The sequence below is a fragment of the Xyrauchen texanus genome, chromosome 32, assembly GCF_025860055.1.
Source record: "Xyrauchen texanus isolate HMW12.3.18 chromosome 32, RBS_HiC_50CHRs, whole genome shotgun sequence".
In the NCBI taxonomy this organism is placed as follows: domain Eukaryota; kingdom Metazoa; phylum Chordata; class Actinopteri; order Cypriniformes; family Catostomidae; genus Xyrauchen; species Xyrauchen texanus.
In genome coordinates, this window is record NC_068307.1 from 17,789,840 (window position 1) to 17,812,011 (window position 22,172).

Here is a 22,172-nt window from a genome sequence, read left to right on the forward strand (position 1 = left end):
TCTAGCTTTTTGACGCCGATCTGGACTGTATTTAACGCCTAAGGTTTGCGGTTGTCTCATAATAAGGCTTGAGAAAGAGAGAGAGAGAGAGAGAGAGAGAGAGAGAGAGAGAGAGAGAGAGAGAGAGAGAGAGAGAGAGAGAGAGACGCTTTCCCGCACAGCAGAATCAGGGGAGGGACGCCAACAGCAGCAGCTCCCGGACTCACTGCACACACACAGGGAGAGGACATAGGACTGAAACTGGTGGTGCTGCGCATTCGAAAAAAAAAAAAAAAAAAAAAAAAAAAAGAACAATCACCAAGGACAATAAACTCGAAATTTGAGGGAAACGCATTTGGGCACTATGGAGTAAGTATTTCCACTATTTGTCATTTAACGCCAGCGCAGGCTAGTGGACAGCTGGCCCTTATAATGAGTGAACGGAGCCACACCTGCAAACTGATCCCAAGCTCTGCTCTTCTGTTATTGCAATTTATATACATAGACAACAGCGCATGTTTGCTTGTATGCTCTGTTTACTATATGGCATATTTGTAATGGTTCGTTTGAAAAAGGTTGAATTGTTTATGAAAAATAAATAAATAATAATAATAAAAAATATATATATATATATATATATATATATATATATATATATATATATACATATATATATATATATATATATAGGCCTATATATGAAAAGAGTTTGTGTAGGCTGTTTAAATGTGTTGGGATATAGAGAGTTAAGTGTATAGATCACTATAATTAGACTATTGTGGGGCAGTCGGAAACGCGCTTGGCCTACAAATGAGCAACATATAAAGTTTTCTTTCCGTTTGTCCACCAGAGCTTGGGCCGATTTGATCATCTTATTACGAAGCTAGCCTATTATTTATCATCCTATGGTTTCTATTGATTTTGCTAATCTTGATCATTATACACATTACTATTGGTATAGGCCTATAACTATATTTTAGGCCTTATTTTGGTGTATTTTTTGCGGGGGTGCGTGTAATTTCTAATGTACAGCAAATAACTGTATCATCCATCGGTGAGCAGCATCCACCTCACATGCGCTCATTATCCCCCATGCTGACAGAAATAGGTTTCTCCTTTGTGGCTTTGACTCTAAGTGCAGTTGTTTGTATGTCTAAATATAAAGAAGCCTTTCCCCTTATTAATCTTTGAGCTGAGTTTGGTATATTTTCACAGAACGTACTATGCAATACTCTACTGATATTCCTCAAACATTCTTTTTTGTCTTCTATTTTCTCACATTCTTCTTTACAATTGATGCATAATTTAATTTTACTAATGTTAATAAATGGAACCTTATTGTAAAGTGTTACCGTAGACCCTTTTGAAACTACGTACTGTATTTGTTGCACTTAAATGTAAGAAATGATTAGATAGATGGATGAGAACTTTGGCAGTGATAAGGAGGAGAGATGCATCATGGGTAGGGCCTTAGCTAGAAGTGCAGAGACAACTGCTGGCAGACTTAATTACTGTAATGTACTACATCTCAAAGAGAGAGAGAGAGAGAGATGAGGTATGGACTGAGAGTTGCTCCTGGAATCTGAATGAAAGGCCCTGCCCATATCAGATGACACATGCCTCTCCATTAGTGACTCGCAGGGGTCTGTCTGAAATCCCATAAATGACCACTCCATTCAGGGGAGGATGAAATTAGCTGCTATTTTATTGGCACAATGAATATAACCTCCCTGGAACATGATCTGGGCAGCTTTAAGCTCTAAAATATGTGGTTATACTTTTATGGAGAAACCAATTGTTTTGAGTTTCTTTTTGGAGTTTAAAGGGTGAAATGTATCATTTTATTTGTGTTATAATATCTTGACCCTTGGTCCCAGGTAATATGCAGAGACAAATATAATTAAGTCATTCATAGATTGATTTCACCAGAAGTGAAAAAAACATGATGGCTCTGTGGCACTATTAAAACAATAATCTGTTTGTTTGAGCATCCCAACCAGCCTGACACAGCATCACTGGCTTAACCAATGGCATGATTTTGAGGCAGGACTATCAGACTAGTACCCTGCCCACTTTTTCAACCGTCTTACTTCCGAAAGTATTTTTTTCATAATTTTTTTCCCAAAGGGTTTTCATTAAATCCTTCATTAAAGGGTTCTCAGCCATGAACCAAACCAACCATCTCAGAAATGAATTACAACATTACAAACTTTGATTTAAAGCGAAACCATATTTAAAAAATCTAACAAAAAGACAAAAAACTGATGGATTCAGCAGAAGCAATTTCCTTTATTTTACCAGGATAGTCCCATTGAGATAAACATCTCTTCTTCCAGGGAGTCCTGGCCAAAATGGCAGCACAAAAAGTTTCACATATACAATACAAACAAAAAATCGTACATAGAATGTAACCCAGCACTCATAAAATGGCAACAAAAGTTACTTTACAAAACATGCACACGTTTCCTTTAAATTGGTCAATAAGAGATTTTTAAAACCGTTTAAAGAGGGGAGAGTTTGTATCATTATTATACTCTGCAGCTCATTCCATAACCAGGGGGCATAGGAAGAAAAGGCAGTTTTACCAAGCTCTGAATGTACTCTAGGAACCTTTAAAAGCAGTTTTGCACTAGATCTAGTGCTATAATTACAAATACAATAAGATAATAAACGACAGATATAAATTGGTAATTTGCCTAACAATGCCTTAGCAATAAACATCAACATGTGTATTTTTCTCCTTTGAAACAAAGAAGTCCAACCCACCAATTCATATAAAGTACAATGATGAGTGCGTGAGGAGGCACTTGTCACAAAGCGTAAGGCAGCATGGTAAACACAATCCAATCTTTTTAGCGACGATGAACCTGCATGCATATAAATCACATCACCGTAATCCAATACTGATAGGAAACAGCTTTGAATAATTCTCTTTCTTGCTTCAAAAGGAAAACATTTCTTTAAACGAAAGAGGAAACCCAGTTTTGGTCTAAGCTTTTTCAAGAGATTTTCAATATGTACATTAAAACCTAATTTTTCATCCAACCATATGCCTAAGTATTTATAACAATTTACTCTTTCTATACAGTCCCCTGTAAACTTAAAATCGAGCGATCTGTGTTGATGGAACAACGGGTGAAAAGCATATAATTAGTTTTTTACGTGTTTAAAACCAGTTTCAAACTTGACAATGACAGTTGCAAAGACCGAAAAGAATCTTGCAGAAGCTCTATGGCTTGATTCAGAGAGTGTGCTACTGTATAAATGATTGTGTCATCAGCATATAGATGAATTCTAGCTGGAGTTATCCCATAACCTAGATCATTGATATAAATAGAAAATAAAATTGGTGCTAAAACAGAGCCCTGTGGGACACCTTTTTAATTGTTTGTTCTGCTGAAGTAAAATTTTCAACTGAGACACACTGAGTTCTTTCTGATAAGTAGTTTTTAAACCAATTTAGAGCTGTTTCACTAAAACCCACACAACTAAGTCTCTGCAACAAAAGTTTATGATCTACAGAATCAAATGCTTTGGAGAGATCTACAAATAAGGCTGCACAATGCTGTTTACTATCCAAACATTCAATAATATCATTTGTAACCAGCATGGCTGCTGTTATAGTACTGTGACCTGATCTAAAGCCTGATTGGAATTCATTCAAAATTTTATTTTCAGTTAAAAACTGTTTTACTTGATCATTTACAAAAGATTCAAATACTTTTGCCATCACCGACAACCTTGAAATTGGACGATAGTTATTCATCTCTGATGGATCACCACCTTTTAACAAAGGTAGAATCATAGCTGATTTCCATGCACGGGAATAACATTAGAATTTAAACTTAAATTTAAAATAGAAGTGATGGGCTCTGTTATAAGATCTGCAGAAATTTTTAAAAAATAAGGCTCTATTTTATCAGACCCCGCTGATTTTTTGCAATCCAAGTTTGATAAGGCTTTATAAACTTGTGTAGCTAAAATAGGAGTAAGAGTGAACCGCTGGGAATGACATGAAACGTTTTCCACATTGCCTTCTATGTTATGTTCCTTTAAATTACCAAAATCTGATATTAAATCAGCAGAGATAAAATGGCTATTAAAGGCTTTTACAATATTTTCTTTGTCCTGGATTACACTCTCATTTAATTTCAAACAATCCGGCAGACTGGTGGAGGTTTTTTTTACCACAAACAGATTTAGTCAACTTCCAGAAATTAGTCGGATTGTTCAAATTTTCATTCATCATTTTTATGTAATAATTACATTTAGATTTTTTTACCAATTTTGTACAATTATTTCTTATTGTCCTATAATTTACCCAGTCCATATTATTATTTGTTTTCTTTGCTTTAGCCCATGCCTCATCTCTTTTTTTTATAAGTAAAGATATTGACTCATTAAACCAGGGATTATCTCTACTTCTTACTCTAAACCTTTTAAAAGGTGCATGTTTGTCACATATAGTCAAAAAAGTACATTTAAAATACTCCCATGCTATATCGACATCGGGTATCTGTGAAACAACATATAAATCACTGTTATAAATATCTTGCAAAAAGGCTTGATCGTTAAAATGTTTAAATTGTCGTTTCAAAATAAAACGTGGTTTACTCTTTGGAATCCTGCAATTTCTTACACATACTATTGGACAGTGATCACTAACATCATTACAAAAAACTCCAACTGCAGAGAATCTATGAGGAGCATTAGTTAAAATAACATCAAGTAGTGTAGATTTAACCAGATCTTTATGATTTAATCGGGTGGGTAAATTTATCAATTGATCCAAACAAAGAGAGTCACAAATACTCTTGAATGGATCAGACTTTTGTGATAACCAATCCCAGTTTAAATCACCGAGTAAAATCAGCTCTGATTCAGTCCAGTTATGAAGAAGGAAGCATACACCATCCATCAGCAACCTCGGAGCTCACGGTATATTTGTCTTCAAATGTTTAAAATTAATGGAACAAAATTTATGGGATTTTTACTTCCGGAACCAGACTGTTGCTCTATTGTTTTTTTTTCATTTGGTGACACTAGTGATGCTGAAATGAGATAATTTACCTTTAACTAGCCAATTATTATTTTTAATGAGTATGATAAAGCTGTTCATTTGTGTACATTTTCTTTCATTTTAGTGTTACTGTGAGCCAATTTGGAGTATTATTGTCCCAATCATTCCATGAGAATGCTGGAATAGCAACCCAGGGTTGATGGGCACATCACTTCCTGAGGATGTTGCTTTGAAACACAGCACGTGTACAATTTGCCCTCTGTCGCCCTTTCTTCTTGCTTATGAAGTTCTGATTTCTGCCATATGTTCTTAGGATTGCAGGGAAGCTTTAAATGTTTCATCAGACTGAGTGTCTGAGCTCTAATGAAGAGCCTGAAACTGCTTGGTCAGGGGTTCTCAAAGACAGAAGACGAAAGAAAGTGGAGAGAACTAATGCAAATCATAAAGCAAAGCTTTACCCTTCTCACCTAATGATCTGTACATTAAAATTAATATATCCTCTACTCTTCACTTCCTGTCGTTTTGTTATTTGCAAACAGTGTGAAAGGAGTTTTTCTGCATCATGTGGTAAGGAACACAAAACTCCATATGATATTGGTTAATGGAAAAACCAGGCTCACTGTGGGAGCCAGTTCCCCTCTGGCTAAACAACATGACTATAATGCCAATATTAGTTATTTGTTTGCAGTGTGCAGTGCAAGTCATGGTTTTAAATTTGTAAATTAAGCAAGAGTTAAGATCCAGTGTTTTAAAAATAAAAGAATATATATATTTCTTTTCATGAACTTTAAGATTAATGACTTATATCTTTGAAGTCCATCCTGGATTAACTGTAGACATTCACATAGATGCATTGTCCTTTGTTAGTTGGCTGATGAAGGCTTTTGTTGGCAATTAAATTATAGTCTATGTATTCCATTTCAAGAGTGTAGTCCATCAATAGACAAAGGTGATGCATGCAGAGATAAAAGGATGAGGTGCATCGCAGTTCATCCTGAAGAGCATTTAATTATTAACAAGCCAGAATTTTATGATTACAATGAACATGACGGAATATAACTTGTCAGAAATTCACTTAAGTACTGTGGAGCTAGACCATTCAAAGCTTTATATGTAGTTAACATACTTTTTAAATTAATACAAAATGTATCAGGTAGTCAATGTAATGATGATAACACTGGGCTATATGATCATATTTCATGTTTCTAGTCAGCACTCTGGCAGCTGTATTTTGAACCAATTGAATTTTATTAATTGAACTTGCTGGAAATCCTTCCAGTAATGCATTACAATAATCTAGTCTTGAGGTCATGAACGCATGAAAAAATTTTCGGCATCAGCAACAGAGAGCGTGTGTTGTAATTTAGCAATGTTGCTCAGGTGGAAGAATGCTGTTGTACAAACATTGGAAATTTGATTTTCAAAGGACAGATTGGTTAAAACCTGTTCTTTGCAGAAGAAGAAGACTTAACAGTACATCCATCGAGAATCAAATTATATTTTAGCTGCTTATTTTTTAGAAGTTTTTAGCACCATGATTCCTGATAATATCACCCAGGGAAAGCATGTATAAGGAGAAAAGCAGGGGCCCTAAAACTGATTCCTGTGCCACTCCATACTTAACTTTTGTTTGATTTGACAATTCCTTGTTTACACTTAAAAAGTGGTAGCAGTCTGATAAATAGGACCTTTTATCATATATAATTATATCCTTTTTACCAGTAAAGAAATTCATGAGGTTCTGTACTATTTTACTGCGATAGAATATCTGGTTCAGTCGATGCTTTATTCTTAACCAATTTAGCCACAGTAATGAATAAACACCTAGAATTGTTGTGGTTATTTTCTATGAGTTTGCTCAAATATACTGACCTGGAACCTTTTAGTGTCTGTCTGTCTGTAGCTACAGACACTGTCCTTCCATGCACTGTAAAATACCTTTAATTGTGTATTCTTCCACTTGCGTTCTATTTTCCAAGCTGCTCTCTTAAAAGCATGAGTATGATCATTGTCCCATGGTGCAAGGCTTTTTTCTTTAATTTTCTTTAATCGAAGGGTCGACACTATCAAGAGTGCTAGAGAAGACTGTATTTATATTTTCTGTTATTTCATCAAGTTCTTCTAAGCTTTTTGGCTTACTGAGTATGTGAGACAATTCTGGAAGATTATTAGTGAAGCTATCTTTAGTGGTTGAGAGAATAGTTCTACCTGAACGATAGCATGGTGTAGATTGAGTGACATTAGCTGATCGCAAAAAACAAGAGACAAGGTAATGAACTGAGATGTCATCACTCTGCGTTAGAATTATAGTATCACCTCCATATGACAGAATTAAATCTAGCATATGATTATGGCAATGAGTTGATCCTGTCAACTAAAATGGTAATTTTCATTATCTCTGTGAATGTTGAAATCACCAACATTTAAAGCTCTATCTACATTAACTACCAGATCAGATATAAAATATGCAAATTCACCAAGGAAACCAGAGTAAGGCCCAGGTGTTCTGATTAACCAGTGTGACTGCTTCCTGACCTTGGCCCCAGTTAGTCAAATACTATGTCATTATTAAGACTATGAGCCAAATTACTAGAGATAGGAGCAGCACCTTCCCTGGAGGGATGGAGTCCGTCTCTCTTTAGCAGGTCATGTCTACCCCAAAAACTCTTCTATTTGTCTATAAATCCTATGCTATTCTCCAGATACCACTCAGACATCCAGCCATTCAGAGACACTAATCTACTAATAAAACTCATTACCACGATGAGCAGGGAAGGGGTCCGAGCATATTTGCAAGTTCACACACCTCTTTAACATTATCTCTAGTGATCTCCAACTGGCGAAGCCAGACAACATTAGTGCCGACATGAATAACAATTTTAGAAAATCTACACCAGCAACTGTAAATTTGATCTGATTAGAGCTGGAACCAACACTCACCTAAAGGATTATTAGGAACACATACTAATACTGTGTTTGACCCCCTTTCGCCTTCAGAACTGCCTTAATTCTACATGGCATTGATTCAACAAGGTGCTGAAAGCATTCTTTAGAAATGTTGGCCCATATTGGTAGGATAGCATCTTGCAGTTGATGGAGATTTGTGGGATGCACATCCAGGGCACGAAGCTCCCGTTCCACCACATCCCAAAGATGCTCTATTGGGTTGAGATCTGGTGACTGTGGGGGCCATTTTAGTACAGTGAACTCATTGTCATGTTCAAGAAACCAATTTGAAATGATTCAGAGCTTTGTGACATGATGCATTATCCTGCTGGAAGTAGCCATCAGAGGATGGGTACATGGTGGCCATAAAGGGATGGACATGGTCAGAAACAATGCTCAGGTAGGCCGTGGCATTTAAACGATGCCCAATTGTCACTAAGGGGCCTAAAGTGTGCCAAGAAAACATCCCCCACACCATTACACCACCACCACCAGCCTGCACAGTGGTAACAAGGCATGATGGATCCATGTTCTCATTCTGTTTACGCCAAATTCTGACTACCATCTGAATGTCTCAACAGAAATCGAGACTCATCAGACCAGGCAACATTTTTCCAGTCTTCAACTGTCCAATTTTGGTTAGCTCTTGCAAATTGTAGCCTCTTTTTCCTATTTGTAGTGGAGATGAGTGGTACCGGTGGGGTCTTCTGCTGTTGTAGCCCATCCGCCTCAAGGTTGTGCGTGTTGTGGCTTCACAAATGCTTTGCTGCATACCTCGGTTGTAACGATTGGTTATTTCAGTCAAAGTTGCTCTTCTATCAGCTTGAATCAGTCGGCCCATTCTCCTCTGACCTCTAGCATCAACAAGGCATTTTTAGCCCACAGGACTGCCGCATACTGGATGTTTTTCCTTTTCACACCATTCTTTGTAAACCCTAGAAATGGTTGTGCGTGAAAATCCCAGTAACTGAGCAGATTGTGAAATACTCAGACCGCCCGTCTGGCACCAACAACCATGCCACGCTCAAAATTGCTTAAATCACCTTTCTTTCCCATTCTGACATTCAGTTTGGAGTTCAGGAGATTGTCTTGACCAGGACCACACCCCTAAATGCATTGAAGCAACTGCCATGTGATTGGTTGATTAGATAATTGCATTAATGAGAAATTGAACAGGTGTTCCTAATAATCCTTTAGGTGAGTGAAAGTGTGTGTGTTGGTTTCTGTACTTCCCGCATCCAAAACAGTATCTACAGGCTTCTATTTCTCACTCACCTCCACTAGCATTTGGATGCGTGTCTCTAGCTCATTAAACTTTCCTGTCAGCTTGACTAATTCCTTACATTAATCACATGCAAATCCCTCACTGCTGACGGAAGAAGCTATAGTAAACATATGGCATGTAATGCAGGAAGAAATAACACGAGTGGATGCCATGACTTTTTGTTGTTGTTGTTGTTGTTGTTATGGGTGTTCTTGAGCAGCGATGATTTGAGATCGATGTGGTTCCTAATCAGCAGATGATTGAGGTTAATGCAATAATCCATGTAAATCATAGTGAAGAAAATTAATGCATGCAGTCGAGACACGAGACGTAGACAAGTGGAAAAAGCAGAAAAAAGAAAAGAAAAAAAACAAGGGATATAGGTGTGCGCGGTATAACACACACAGATGAGACAGTAGAAAAGAGAGAAAACCCAAAACACGTGGTAAAATGGCATAGCTTAAAACGATGAACGTATCAAAATAAGAATAAGCAATGCAAGCAGGCTAGCAAGCTACAAACATTCACGCAGTGTGCCATCAGCAAATTTCTGAGATCATCCGATAAAGATCTCGTGTAACGCGATGGTTAGGCAAGGAGTAAAGGTAAAGTGTGTGATTAAGTAAAATTATGATATCTCTTATACTTATAGATCAGGTAGGGTTTATTCAGGGCTGCAGCTCTTCTGATAACTTCAGGCATTTCATCAATATCATGTGGTCACTGGTGAATGATCTGCCTCCGGTCGCTACCATCTCACTTGATGCTGACAAGGCTTTTGATATGGTAGAATGAGATTATTGTTTTAAGATTTGGGAAATATAAGGGTTCTGGAATACTTTTATTGGATGCATTAAGTTACTTTATAGACACCTGGTAGCGGCGGTACAAACTAATTATTAAGTTCAGATTGTTTACACAATGTTTACTTTGGATAGGGGCACTCGCCAGGTTTGCCCTCTTTTCCCATTATTGTTTAGTCTTGCCCTGGAACCATTAGCAGCCGGAATAAGAAGCGAAGATGATTTTCCAGGGGTGGTGGTGGGAGGTGTGGTGCATAAGCTTTTGCTTTACGCAGATGATATTTTATTATTCATCTACGATACCAGATCTATGCCTTGCCTCCACAAATTTATTTATTCCTTTTCTAAATTTTCAGGATACAGAGTCAACTGGTCTAAATCCGAAGCTTTGGCTCTGACTACGTACTGCCCAGTAATGGCTTTCCAGCCAGGTGCATTCCAGTGGCCCAAACAGGGCGTTAAGTATTTGGGCATTTTATTCCCAGCAAATTTGTCTGATGTTGTCAATTTTGATACCATACTAAAAGGGTTTTTCGAGTGATGTGGGCTTCATTACATTTATCTATGATTGGGAATGCTAATGTTATTCAAATGAATTGTATTAAAAAATGTAACTACCTGCTACCATCGCTCCCTGTAGATGTCCCCCTCTCTTATTTCAAGCAATTTGATAGCATAGCGAAGTCCTTCATTTGGAATGATAAACATCCTATAACACATTTTAATAAGTAACATAGGCTGATTGACAAATGTGGAATAGGCCTACCCAAGATTATGTTTTATTATTATGCATTCGGTCTCAGACATTTGGCTCATTGGTAGCTTCAACCTGAGAGAGCCCCTCCCTGGTTTTGTATTGAACAGGAAATTCTTGCCCCTATTATGCCATTGCAAAGCCTTTCTATCAAACTAATCAGAGAAGTTAAGTTATAACCCTTTATTTCGCATTTGCACTTGTTATGGACAAAAGTCCATAGTAGTGTTGTCAAAAATACAAGGTACTCCGGTACCAAGTCGGTACTCAAACAAAAAATGATTTACGATACCAGAATTTCTGGAGGTACCGAGTACCGGATCTACCCATGCAGAGTCGGGAAGTTTCGAATGCTCACAACATGCAAAAGATGAGGACAAGCAAAGCTGCTGAGTCTCAACTGAATCTTGTCGAAAAGAAAAGTGGAAAAAGCCAGGTTTGGAAATTCATAGGTTAGGGAAACATCATAGATCAGCAAAAACCTATTTGTAAACGCTGCTTTCGCAATTTTCTGAAGAAAGGACGAAACACATCAAACTTAATAAAGCACATGAAAGACAGACACCTGGATTTATTCAAGCAACTAAAGCAGATTAGTTTAAAAGCATATTATCATTTGTATTAGGGCTGAAACGTTTAGTCGACATTATCGACATCGTCGAAAATACAAAATTGACGAGAAAAATGTTCGTTGTTTAATAGTCGTTTGATCTCATTTAACGTAACATGAAATCACAATAAACTGTAACGATGACGCGTGAGAGCAGCAGTTCATGCCTGAAAGAGGACGAATTACACAGATCAGTCCAGATGCACTCTAAACTTTCACAGTTTATTTTACGTAGATCCCAAAGTATTGATTAAATACTTTGGGATCTACATAAAGACAGAATGATTAAAAAAAAGTAAATTCAGAAGCATGTACCGTTGTGGAATGAGCGGAGGCGGAGCTCTTTGAAGGATACATCCCGGCATTACATCTTAAATGCAGTTATATGTAATGCGTTATAGCTTTATTAAAGTTCAAATAATACAGAAGCAGATCATGTTAATAACTATAAACTCAGAAACTGGCATTTCTCTGTGTGGTCGGTGCCTCTTCTAGAAGTTGCGTGAATGTCTCAATCTAAGGGGGAGAGATTGAAACACACCCGGCTGAGAGAGACTCTGCCTCGGTGACGCTCATCCCTCGAGCGTGCACGCTTAATGCAGCTAGATTAGAACTTATTTAATCATAATATCTATATATATATATGTCCATATGCATTTCTTATCATGAAGAAAAATGGCAAAATGCAGCATTATTAATAAGAGAGCACTTTGCACTAAAAAATAATATATTTAAATTAAAGTGTTGCTAAATGGCATATTTTTGTTCTTAGTTCTGCTGCTAATGTTTTGTAGACTTTGTTATTAAAAGAGTGTTGTTTAGTAACCTGTTTTTGCTTTGGTACCGAAAATGGTGTCGAGTACCGTGAAATTTCACTGGTATTGGTATCGACTACTGAAATTTTGGTACCGTGACAACACTAGTCCACAGTGTTTAAATCAGACATTTATTTAAATGTTGCCTCAAGCATATTGCGTAACCCTAAATTATGTATTAATAAGTCCCCTTTCTGCTGGTCAGAGTGGATTGTGAGGGGGTTACTACACTCTGTGACCTATATGAGAGTGGAGTGTTGAGATCTTTTGAAAATTTGGTTCAACATGTTGGGATTCTCAGATCTATAGTTATTTACAACTGCGCCACCTGCTCTCTATTGTTTTTGGGAGTAGCATACACCCCCTTAAAGCTGCAGATAGGGTATCTAAGAGTGGTGATTACTGCTTTTGGAAATGGTCATGAGGAATCAGTGTATAACTGCCTGCTAATTCAGAGTCTGGGGGACAGAGCTTTAACTTCTATCAAGAGATTATGGGAGTTAGATTTTAGCTTGGTATTGGAGGAAGGAGTGTGGGTTAGGATTCTAAAAAAATGTCTGTATGTAGAGATGCAAGGTTTGCCTTGTGCAATTCAAGATTTTACATAGATTCTATTGGACCCCCTCTAGATTGTGTAAGCTTAGTCTTAAAGACACGCCCATGTTTTCAGTTTTCTGATCATCAGACAAGTGATTTTAAAGGGTAACTAAACCCTAAACCAACTTTTTTTAGTTAATGATCTGTAAGCATGGGGCTTTATTAGTACTGGTCATTGATTCAAGTAATTTTTTTGACATTTGTGTATAAAGTGTTTTAATTCTACAATATATGGTGTAAAAACGTCTGAGTGCTGCCCTCTTCAGGTTGAACGGTGGCTACTGCAGTTGCATTTTCCTATTGGCTGTTTGCGGTACTCGTGACGTAAGCGGTGACAGCTGACGTAAGCAAGTTCCAGCTCACCATGCCAGATTCATGTACATGTCGTCTTGCGACCGTGTGAGGAATAATAATAACATAGAGTCTGACAGCAGCTGTCAATTAATCCGTCACTACGAGTCTCAGGTGCCCCCGCTCAGCACCGCACTTGGTTCGTTCCCTCTATCCCCGCCGGGGTCTGCCCACTTTTCCAGCATTTTCAAATATTTCTAGTGGGTGGAGTCAGACTCTGAGCAGGTGTTTAATTACCCTTTAAGGGGTTGGAAGTTGGCTGGAACACCCCCCATTTCAGGAGCATTGCTCGGAGATGGGGACGGTGGCGGCTTTCGAAGAAGGGTCATACAGAAGACTGGGGAATTTGGATTTGTTTGTTGGGAAATGGGGCAGATATTTGGCATTCTTGGAGGGTTCTCGGGGTGGAACATTGGAGAGACAGGGGTAGTTGTTAATGTGTGTTATTATATATTTATTTATTTTTATTTTGTGTGTATGTACTCATGCATGACCACAGTGGTGTTTGTTGAGGGTCAGGGTGGTGTTGGAGATGGAGAGTAGGAGGGGAGGTAGTGGGAGATAAATGTTGATTCTGCGTATTTATGTTTTGCTTTTCTGTGTTCGATGTAGTGATCAGTAAAAATGTTTTTGTCATTTTGCACTTTATGGTCAACTAAAATATGTTATTTTTGTTAACTAAAATTATATGCCATTTTAATCCAAGTAGAATGTACAAAAATGAATGAATATAACAATAAAGTATTGGCCAAATTTACAGGACAATTTCATTAAAAGATCAAAATGATGACTAAAACAAAAGATAATAAAACTGTAAAAAAAAAAAAGCAAAAAAGAAAAATATTATTTATATCCTGGTCCCTATATATGGCTTTGGTCCCTTCTCTAGTGTAAGATTCTCTTTGCCGGTTTAATTGTCCACCAGATAAAATTTTTAAGTATTATTATAAAAGTAATTGCACATCTCATGCCAAAATGTAATATTTAGGGTTAGGGGTTTTAAATGGTTGATGCTATTTGCACCCCGGTGCAGAGAGTGCCAGATACTATTTGCACAACCAATTAAATACTAACAGTAAAGACGCATCACTGCAGTGTGTTTATTGTGTTTATTTAAAGTCCCACAGACACACAAAACCAACCCTTTACCTAACTCTAACCTCCCTATAAAAAAATGAACCATGGGTTAACTACAGTAACCATAGTATCACCATGGTATTTTGTAGTAAAATCATAGTAGCCACAAAATTAAACATGGTTACTGTATCAACACAATATTACTGTAGTAACAGCATTGTTAAATGCATAAAATCTATGATGGCTACTACAATATTACTATAGTAAAACTACATTTATATAAATCTTTATGTATGTAAAGGTGTGAGTATGGAACAGACACGATTTGCAAGTGGGTGTGGCGTCAAGCCTTGGAGAGGTGTATATTAGAAATAATAATAAACATAAAATGTAAAAAATTTGAATATAGTGTCCAAGGAGGAAAGTGTCCAAAAGACTGGCGAGTAGGGCAGGGCCAAGGGGCGTCTGGGCAGAGCAAGGCCTGGAAGATGATTGATAAATGAGCACCATCTGTGTGCCACACCAGATATACATGCAGAAGAATTGAAACAATATGACTTGAATCTAGAGTTTTCAACCTTTGCAGTCCTGGAATTCTTCACCGTCATAAATCAAATGGCCCAGGCGTCCTCATTGGTCAGAAAGGCCCCTCCGCAACCTGACCTCCTGATCTTCTACACAGAGTTAAAGCAGACTTCTCTTTTGTAAGGTTACAAGGACCATCAGATTTGCACAACTCTTAAGACATTTCATCTTAATATAGCCTGGCTAGATAATTCTGAAAATCGCTTTGAACTGTGGTAATGTTTATACCTGACAAAATTAATGATTATAGACTGATGGACCTCTTTAAAATGTGTGTAGCGATGTGCAATCACCTATAATTGATAAATATAATCTTTAATTCTGTATGGTTCATCTCATTCTACTAAGAATGGTAACTATAAGGCTTAACTTGATAAAATGCAATGATGTGTAAAACCAATATGATTTTGTAACCAGGGATTTTCATGTTTTGTTACCTACACATACAATATCCATAAAAAAATGCGGTATGCAAACATTTGTTTGGTTGCATAGAGAAAGCTGATGACAACGAATATCATGTCTCTTGTACCAGTTGCAAGATATAAAGTTCAAAATTAAATATACACTATTTTTGAGCGGGAAATTTGTAAGGCTGGAACAAAGAACCATAAAATCAACTGTCGGAAAGGACAGCCCAGTCGATCATGTGACTCTGAAAAGTCACTTCTGGCGCAGGACACCTTTGGGGATGCGGCCAATTTCAGTTCAAATATTTCCGAACAGGAAGAACACGCTCTCTTGTCTCTTCCTTCTCTTCTCTTCTGTTGTCGTCTCTCGTCCGGCCTCTCCTGACTGCTCAGACTTCGCTCTGACTCTTCCCTCGTGGTCTTCTCGGGATCTCGTTGGAACAAGGTCCATGGCATGTGAGTTCCAAGGGAGCTCGGGACTCGACATCCCGAGAAAGCTCATCACTGTCTATGCTTCACAAACCCATGAGAAGGCCTCACTTCACAGCTAAAATCATCATTCATACAGACAATAAATTCGATCATACAAAAGATTAAAACATTGATGGATCGAACTTTCGGCCAAGAACTAAGCAACACAAAGAATGCAAGGAAACAAAGACAAGCAAGTACATCTCCAATATAGTGTTCAAAATCCTGGTGTATTAATGAAATAATTTGGGTAATCCGATAGCAAATCGATGTAGACTCATAAAAGGATAAATGATTCTTAAGATATTGTCAACAGACTACATAAAGTTAATTTTCACTATGATCATTCATTTCACATTCTGTCACTCTTTTCACCAACCTGTCTTATGTGTATATGTGTTAGATTAGATTTATGTTTAGAATAGTAATAAAGTTTGTCTGTGTTCAAAGACGACGTAACTGTGGTATATTTTGATAAATAATCTCATCCCTGTTTCTAAAAGATTTCGCTTCAAAGCTTTACCTAAATACATGTTATATTATTTTCAATAAGATAATATCACTCCAATAAGTGAATTAATCATAATTCACTTATTAAAGCTAATTCCTTACAGTAGAAATTGTGAGCTGATACAACAAAATGTTGTATTACAATTTTCAATGTTGAGACATTGACGTTGTAATCTATTAAGACAAGTAATCTAGTTATTTGTCATTTATCTCATTTATAATGGTTGTCGAACGTGACTAATTCCATTATACATTTCATTACCTAATGAGGTACAATTAGGACAGCTTAATTTAGTTCATAGCTCACATATTTCAAGACCCTAAATTCCCTTCTAAATTTAGCATACCAAATATCCTTACATATAATGGTGGTAGAATGCGTGCAAAATACCCTACATAACTGATCCCGTCCACATCTCTAAATGATGTATGTAATACCTTACACCAGTCTCACGTTCCAGTGAGAGGTGGCAGGAGTATTTGAGGAGAGGAGCCAGCGACAGATGAGAGACACATGAAGCTGTCTGTCTGTGTGTCGGTTTCGTTAGTGTAATGCTGAAAAGAAATATGTGTTGGAGCTGCTGAAAAACAGCTTTGCTGTAGTGTTAAAGACCACTGAAAGTGACACATTAAAGTGTCTTATGTGTTTAGGAGTCCCAGCTTCTTCCTTGCCCATCTTGTGAACTTAATTACACTGGTGCTGAAACCTGGGAAGGAGGAAGGATGCACCGTCAAGGAGTACTCGCCGCTGACTGAGGATTATGATGCCGAAGGAGTGCTCGATCTGTTGGAACTCTGCGTCAAACGGCAACTGAAAGGGACAGCTGAGGGGTCCAGTGCCATCGCCCGGCATCACAGACGGAAGCAAGACAGCGAGCTGAGGGCCAGTCGATGGCGTGTCCAGGTCTGTTGAGCCCATCTCTCTGTCCTCTCTGCTTTCTTCTCTCTCTCTCTCTATTCTCCACTTCTACCCTCCCTCGTCCTGTTCCCACTCCCAGGCACGTGCGGGTCGGATCCGTAGACCATCACGACGCATCAATGCTCCATCCCTAGAAATGGGGAGGGGGGAGTATGTGACAGGCTGGAGAATTCCCTGACTTGAGTTTGGTGATAGAGGTATGTGGCGAGCAGGGCGGGGCCAAGCAGTGACTGGGCAGAGCGAGGCTGGGAAGATGAGTGATGAATGAGCACCATCTGTGTGTCACACCAGTCTCTTTTTCCAATGAGGGGTGGCGAGAGTATTTGAGGAGAGGAGGCAGCGGCAGACGAGAGAGAGACACACACAAAGCTGTCTGTCTGTGTGTCAGTGTCGTTAGTGTAATGCTGAAAAGCAATATGTATTGGAGCTGCTGAAAAGTAGCTGTTTTGTAGTGTTTATGTCCACTGAAAAGTGTCACATTAAAGTGTCTTACTTGTTTGTCAAGCCAGTCCCAGCTTCCTCCTTGCCCATCTTGAACTTTATTACAAAGACGAAAGAGGAATCTGGCATCCTTGTGGTGAAAGGTGGTGTTGTGTAGTATGTGGAGTGTCCGGAGGAGGATCCAGGGCATGGACGGGGTATGGCGGCCACACGTAGGGAGAGTGAGGGGAAGGCGGCTCGGCATCCATCCCTGTTGGACACTACACATGCTCCAACTTGAATTAGATGTGATGACGGGGGTCTGTAATCTGGTGCGCATCTGTCTCGTTGCATCTAACTCCATCCAGTTTAGGTGTGCCTCGTCATCCGCTGCCCCAATGAGGCTTATTAATTACGCACCTCTTCTCCTGCCCAGCTCCCTTTGTTGGCCTGACTGAAGGACGGCCCTAAGAGGCGGAGTGACGATGAAGACAGGGAGTGGTGGGTCGTTCCTCCATAATGTGTTATTATAAGTAGTATCAAAAAATATTAAGAGAGGAGACAGGAAATGCACAATGTCGAAAAGGCATAGCCTCACCGATGTTATGCCACTGAAGCGAAATGTACAATGCAGTTTTTTGGTAGACTATTGGGGTGCAGTGGAGCAGGTGTGCTGTGTAGCATGTGTTATTTACACCTAGGTGCAAGTAGTCACAAAAATAGCAATAGTAATGGGGTGCATGTCAAGGCAATTTAATTACACATTTCATATAATGTTAAGTTCTTCAAGTCTATGTGACTCATATACTTGAAAACACATTGAAGCTTAGGTAAATTGCATAAAGAACTTTCATGGCAGAATCTGTCCCCCTATTGCTCAGCTGTGTCTGTGACCCTCTAACCAGACATGATTACTCTGCTATGACGATTCTATTTGTTAGACTATTGGATGCCACAATCTATATCTGTTAAGCCCAAAGGTATGAACAGATTTACACTATAAATCAGAGTCTATATAATCTAGGCCCATGCCTCAGGCCAAGCATGCAATTTCCTTAGCAGCAAGACCTGCTAGTCCACTGACTTGGCTCAAAATACATCATTACTCACCTACGGCAACCTGGGATAGATGATTCTAAGACAGGTCTTCTCTTCTCCTCTCATCCCACAAGCAGCAGAATAAAGGTTTAAACCAATAATCTCAGTGTACTTAACTACTCAACCTTGACATTTAAGTGTGTTTTGCTAAATTATGGTTATTAGTTTTGTAATTTCATTATAGGAGTATGGGTCAAAAGACTGATTTGGGTATTTCTGCTATTGATGTATACCAGGAAGAAAGAAAGACAGAAAGAGAGATTAGATTTCTTGTTAAGGCATTTGAATACCTTTTGTGCTACAGACATGAGTGATACCTCAAATTGTGTAAATAAGGCCCATCATTCAGGTCATACCTAGGGACCAGGAATTAATAAAGACTTGGACATGGGTTTCAGCAACCACCTAGAACAATCTAGCAACCTCTCAACAAACTCTCAGGTTCCTTGTTCATTTTTGGGTGGCATTTGAAGCTTACTTTTGAGACTCTTTTTGATGTCGATCAGATTTTAACGTGAGTACTGACAGGAAGTAGGTGACACTTTTCTCCAAGTAGATCATACCTTAGCCTAAATTTGATATGGTATGATATCAAATTTAATATGATAGTATTCTTAATGTGTCTCTGTTTGGGGGACGCTAACGATGTCATGGGTCGTAAAGCTGCTGTCTGGTATGTGTTTTTTCACAGCAGGAGGAATTTTTTCTTATCCACACAACCTTAAAACAGAGATGATTTAAGGCTGTGTGTATAAGAAAATGTTCCTGACTTGATCTAACCACTTAAACTGTTAGAAGACTGTGTTCAGACTGTGTAAGCTGAGATGAAGCATGAAGCACATTGAGTGGAAAAACATCTGTTTTAGTTCTCTATCATGGTAGGATGAAGGAGATGCTTGGAATTCCTTCTTTTCCCTTGGCTGTTTTTAAACAAATGGTGAGTGTCAAATTTGCTAAAGACTTGATTAACCACAAAAAGAATCTGAAATAGCAGAGGAAACAATAAAGTACTTCATTGTAAAAATGTCTGTTATTTAAATAGTAAAACACTAAAAATGCTACAGTAAAAAAATTATAATTGGTTAACGGGTACTTACCTTAAAATATACTGTAAAAAATGTATAATATATTTAAACGGACAATACAAATAAAAAACAATTTTATAGATGTAAAAAGTATGATTTTATCATATAACTAACTATAAAATTTATATTATGTTAACAAGAGAGAAAATGTACTTTTTATGGTAAATTATTGTTAAAATTATGATAAAACAATAATGGGGCATTCCCAGAATTCCTTGCGTGACAGGACTCCAGACAAAAAAAATGACCTACGAGCCATTGGCTCCTAAACTGAAACATTAAGGAGCCAACTGGCTGTTATTAGTCACCAAATCACCGAATTGCTTGATTTAGATTGCTGTTCAGAAACAAGATAGAAAGCAGAAGAAAAGACAGCTGATTACACATTAATCTGAGATTGAATAAACAGTATACAGTATATAGTTGAGAAGATAAATTTGCATTTCCTTTTGTCTCATAAATGTTCACACCCCTTTCATAATTTATACAAATATAAGAGATAAAATATTTGTTTTATTTATTACTGCTATTCAGAATCTACATGACAGATGTGTACATAAAATATAGTATGCATATAGTTGTTTGTTGTCTTCTTGAGCATCAATGAATGTTTGCACCTTGTGTAATAGTTTTGAACAAGTTCCTCAATTGCCCACAGTGCCAAAAGTGTTATCTCATATATATATGTATATATATATATATATATATATATATATATATATATATATGATACAAGACTTTTAATTATAAATAAGGCCGAAATACACAAGGGACTCTTATTTTGAAATGTTTGCACTCCCAGTTGTGAGCTCACTTACAGCTGATTTGCTGAGAAATCTCCTTGAGCTAACCTGAGCTCCTAACTTCAAACCCTCAGTTCTTTTCGGGTGATTCATGAAAAATATCTGGTTCAAAAGAGCAATTTGGTGATGACTCTCTAGCACTGAGTGTGTTGTGCGTGCGGTGCAGCGAGCTCATCAGAAATAGAACGGGTGAAAAGCAGCTCGAGACACACAGATTGTGTGCACTCTAAGATGTTTTCAATAACTCACAAGTTGAAATCTGATGAAACGGCATATGAACGCACATAACCCGACTGTCTCCAATGGTGACTAGATTTTAAATTATAGTCGCAATCAATTATTTTTGGTCGCATTTGTGACCATTTTAGTCGCAGTCTGGAGTCCTGGTTGGCCCCTCACATTTCATTATATTTGATGGGAATAGTTGTTTCTTCTTATTTTTAATATCACTTATCTACATTGTGGTGTTCTGTTATATCTGATGTAGTTTAATTAATGTGTATTGCATTATATTAATTTCACTTGATTTACTCTGATGGTGTTTAGAGTTTGTGTCTCTACATGTTTATTGGTCGTTGCTCTGGGAAAAACTTCAGTTGATGTGCTTCATGTCATCATGTTCCTTTCTGTAATTAATACAGTGAGTAACAATATATTATAGCAGCAGATTTTTACAGTTTGAGGAGGTTACAGTATTAAGATCATGCCATTTATTATTATAAACAGTAATGCACTGTAAAATATACAGGCATAAAAATTACATCCTGTAAAGCCTGATGCATGGTTACAGTATTTTTAATATGGTGAATTTCTGTCTACTACAACTACCAGTTTTTTACCATAAATTTTACAGGATGTTTTTTACGATGTTGTATGGTTGTTGTATCCGAATAATCAGAAGCTTCATATTGTTGCCGGCCAAGAGTACCAAACTCAGATGTTATGGTGTAGGACTGGAACGATCTTACCTGATTTAACAATCGTAACACAATCTGAAGGATTTTTCATATTTACATTTATGTATTTGGTAGACACTTTTATCCGAAGCGACTTAAGCGATTCAAGGTATACATATTTTAAGTTCTGTATGTGTGTTTCCTGAAAATTTAAACCATGAACTTGGCATCGCTAGCTCCATGCTTTATTATTTGAGCTACAGGAATGGGAGAAATTGTTTCCTGGAGACAGATTAGACCTGATCAACCACATTCAATGGTGAGTCACTATTGACAGAATAATTTTAGTCCAAGATTTGGAAAAAAATTACCAAAATGCCCTTTTTTTCTCCTACATTTGCAAGAGCTCTGTACACTATTCATTTGAAGGATCTTACAAGGCTCAGAAATTTCTGGCGTAAGATAATTTTTTTTTATAGGCGTAAAATTATTTAACCTCTTTGCAAAACTTTTAATGCAATTACAGCCTATAGTGGCCTCAAAAAGTATTTGAGCACTTAAGTCACACTTAATAATGTTGCATTAGATAACAAAATATCAAAACTAAAGGCCAATTGTTTAAAGAAAGATAGCACTCTTTTCAAACAAAACATTTAAACGAAAATATGTTTTCAGGTTGTAAGTTATAAAACAATATAAGTCAAAATTATGACAAAAAATACTGTATCTGGACAAGTAGCATAGCCAGAAATCTTTGGG

General features: G+C 37.6%; 1 protein-coding gene across 3 annotated transcripts in view; it reads left to right on the top strand.

Moving 5' to 3' along the window:
• palm1a (paralemmin 1a) overlaps positions 1 to 22,172 on the top strand; it is a 64,314-nt gene continuing 42,142 nt past the window's right edge. The window contains exon 1 of one of the 3 annotated variants that reach the window (XM_052101254.1): positions 1 to 348. In XM_052101254.1, the coding sequence (XP_051957214.1) occupies positions 344 to 348 (5 nt within the window). In that variant the 5' untranslated portion in view covers positions 1 to 343. The remainder of the gene's footprint in view (positions 349 to 22,172) is intronic. The other 2 variants (XM_052101255.1, XM_052101256.1) reach the window with 2 other exon arrangements.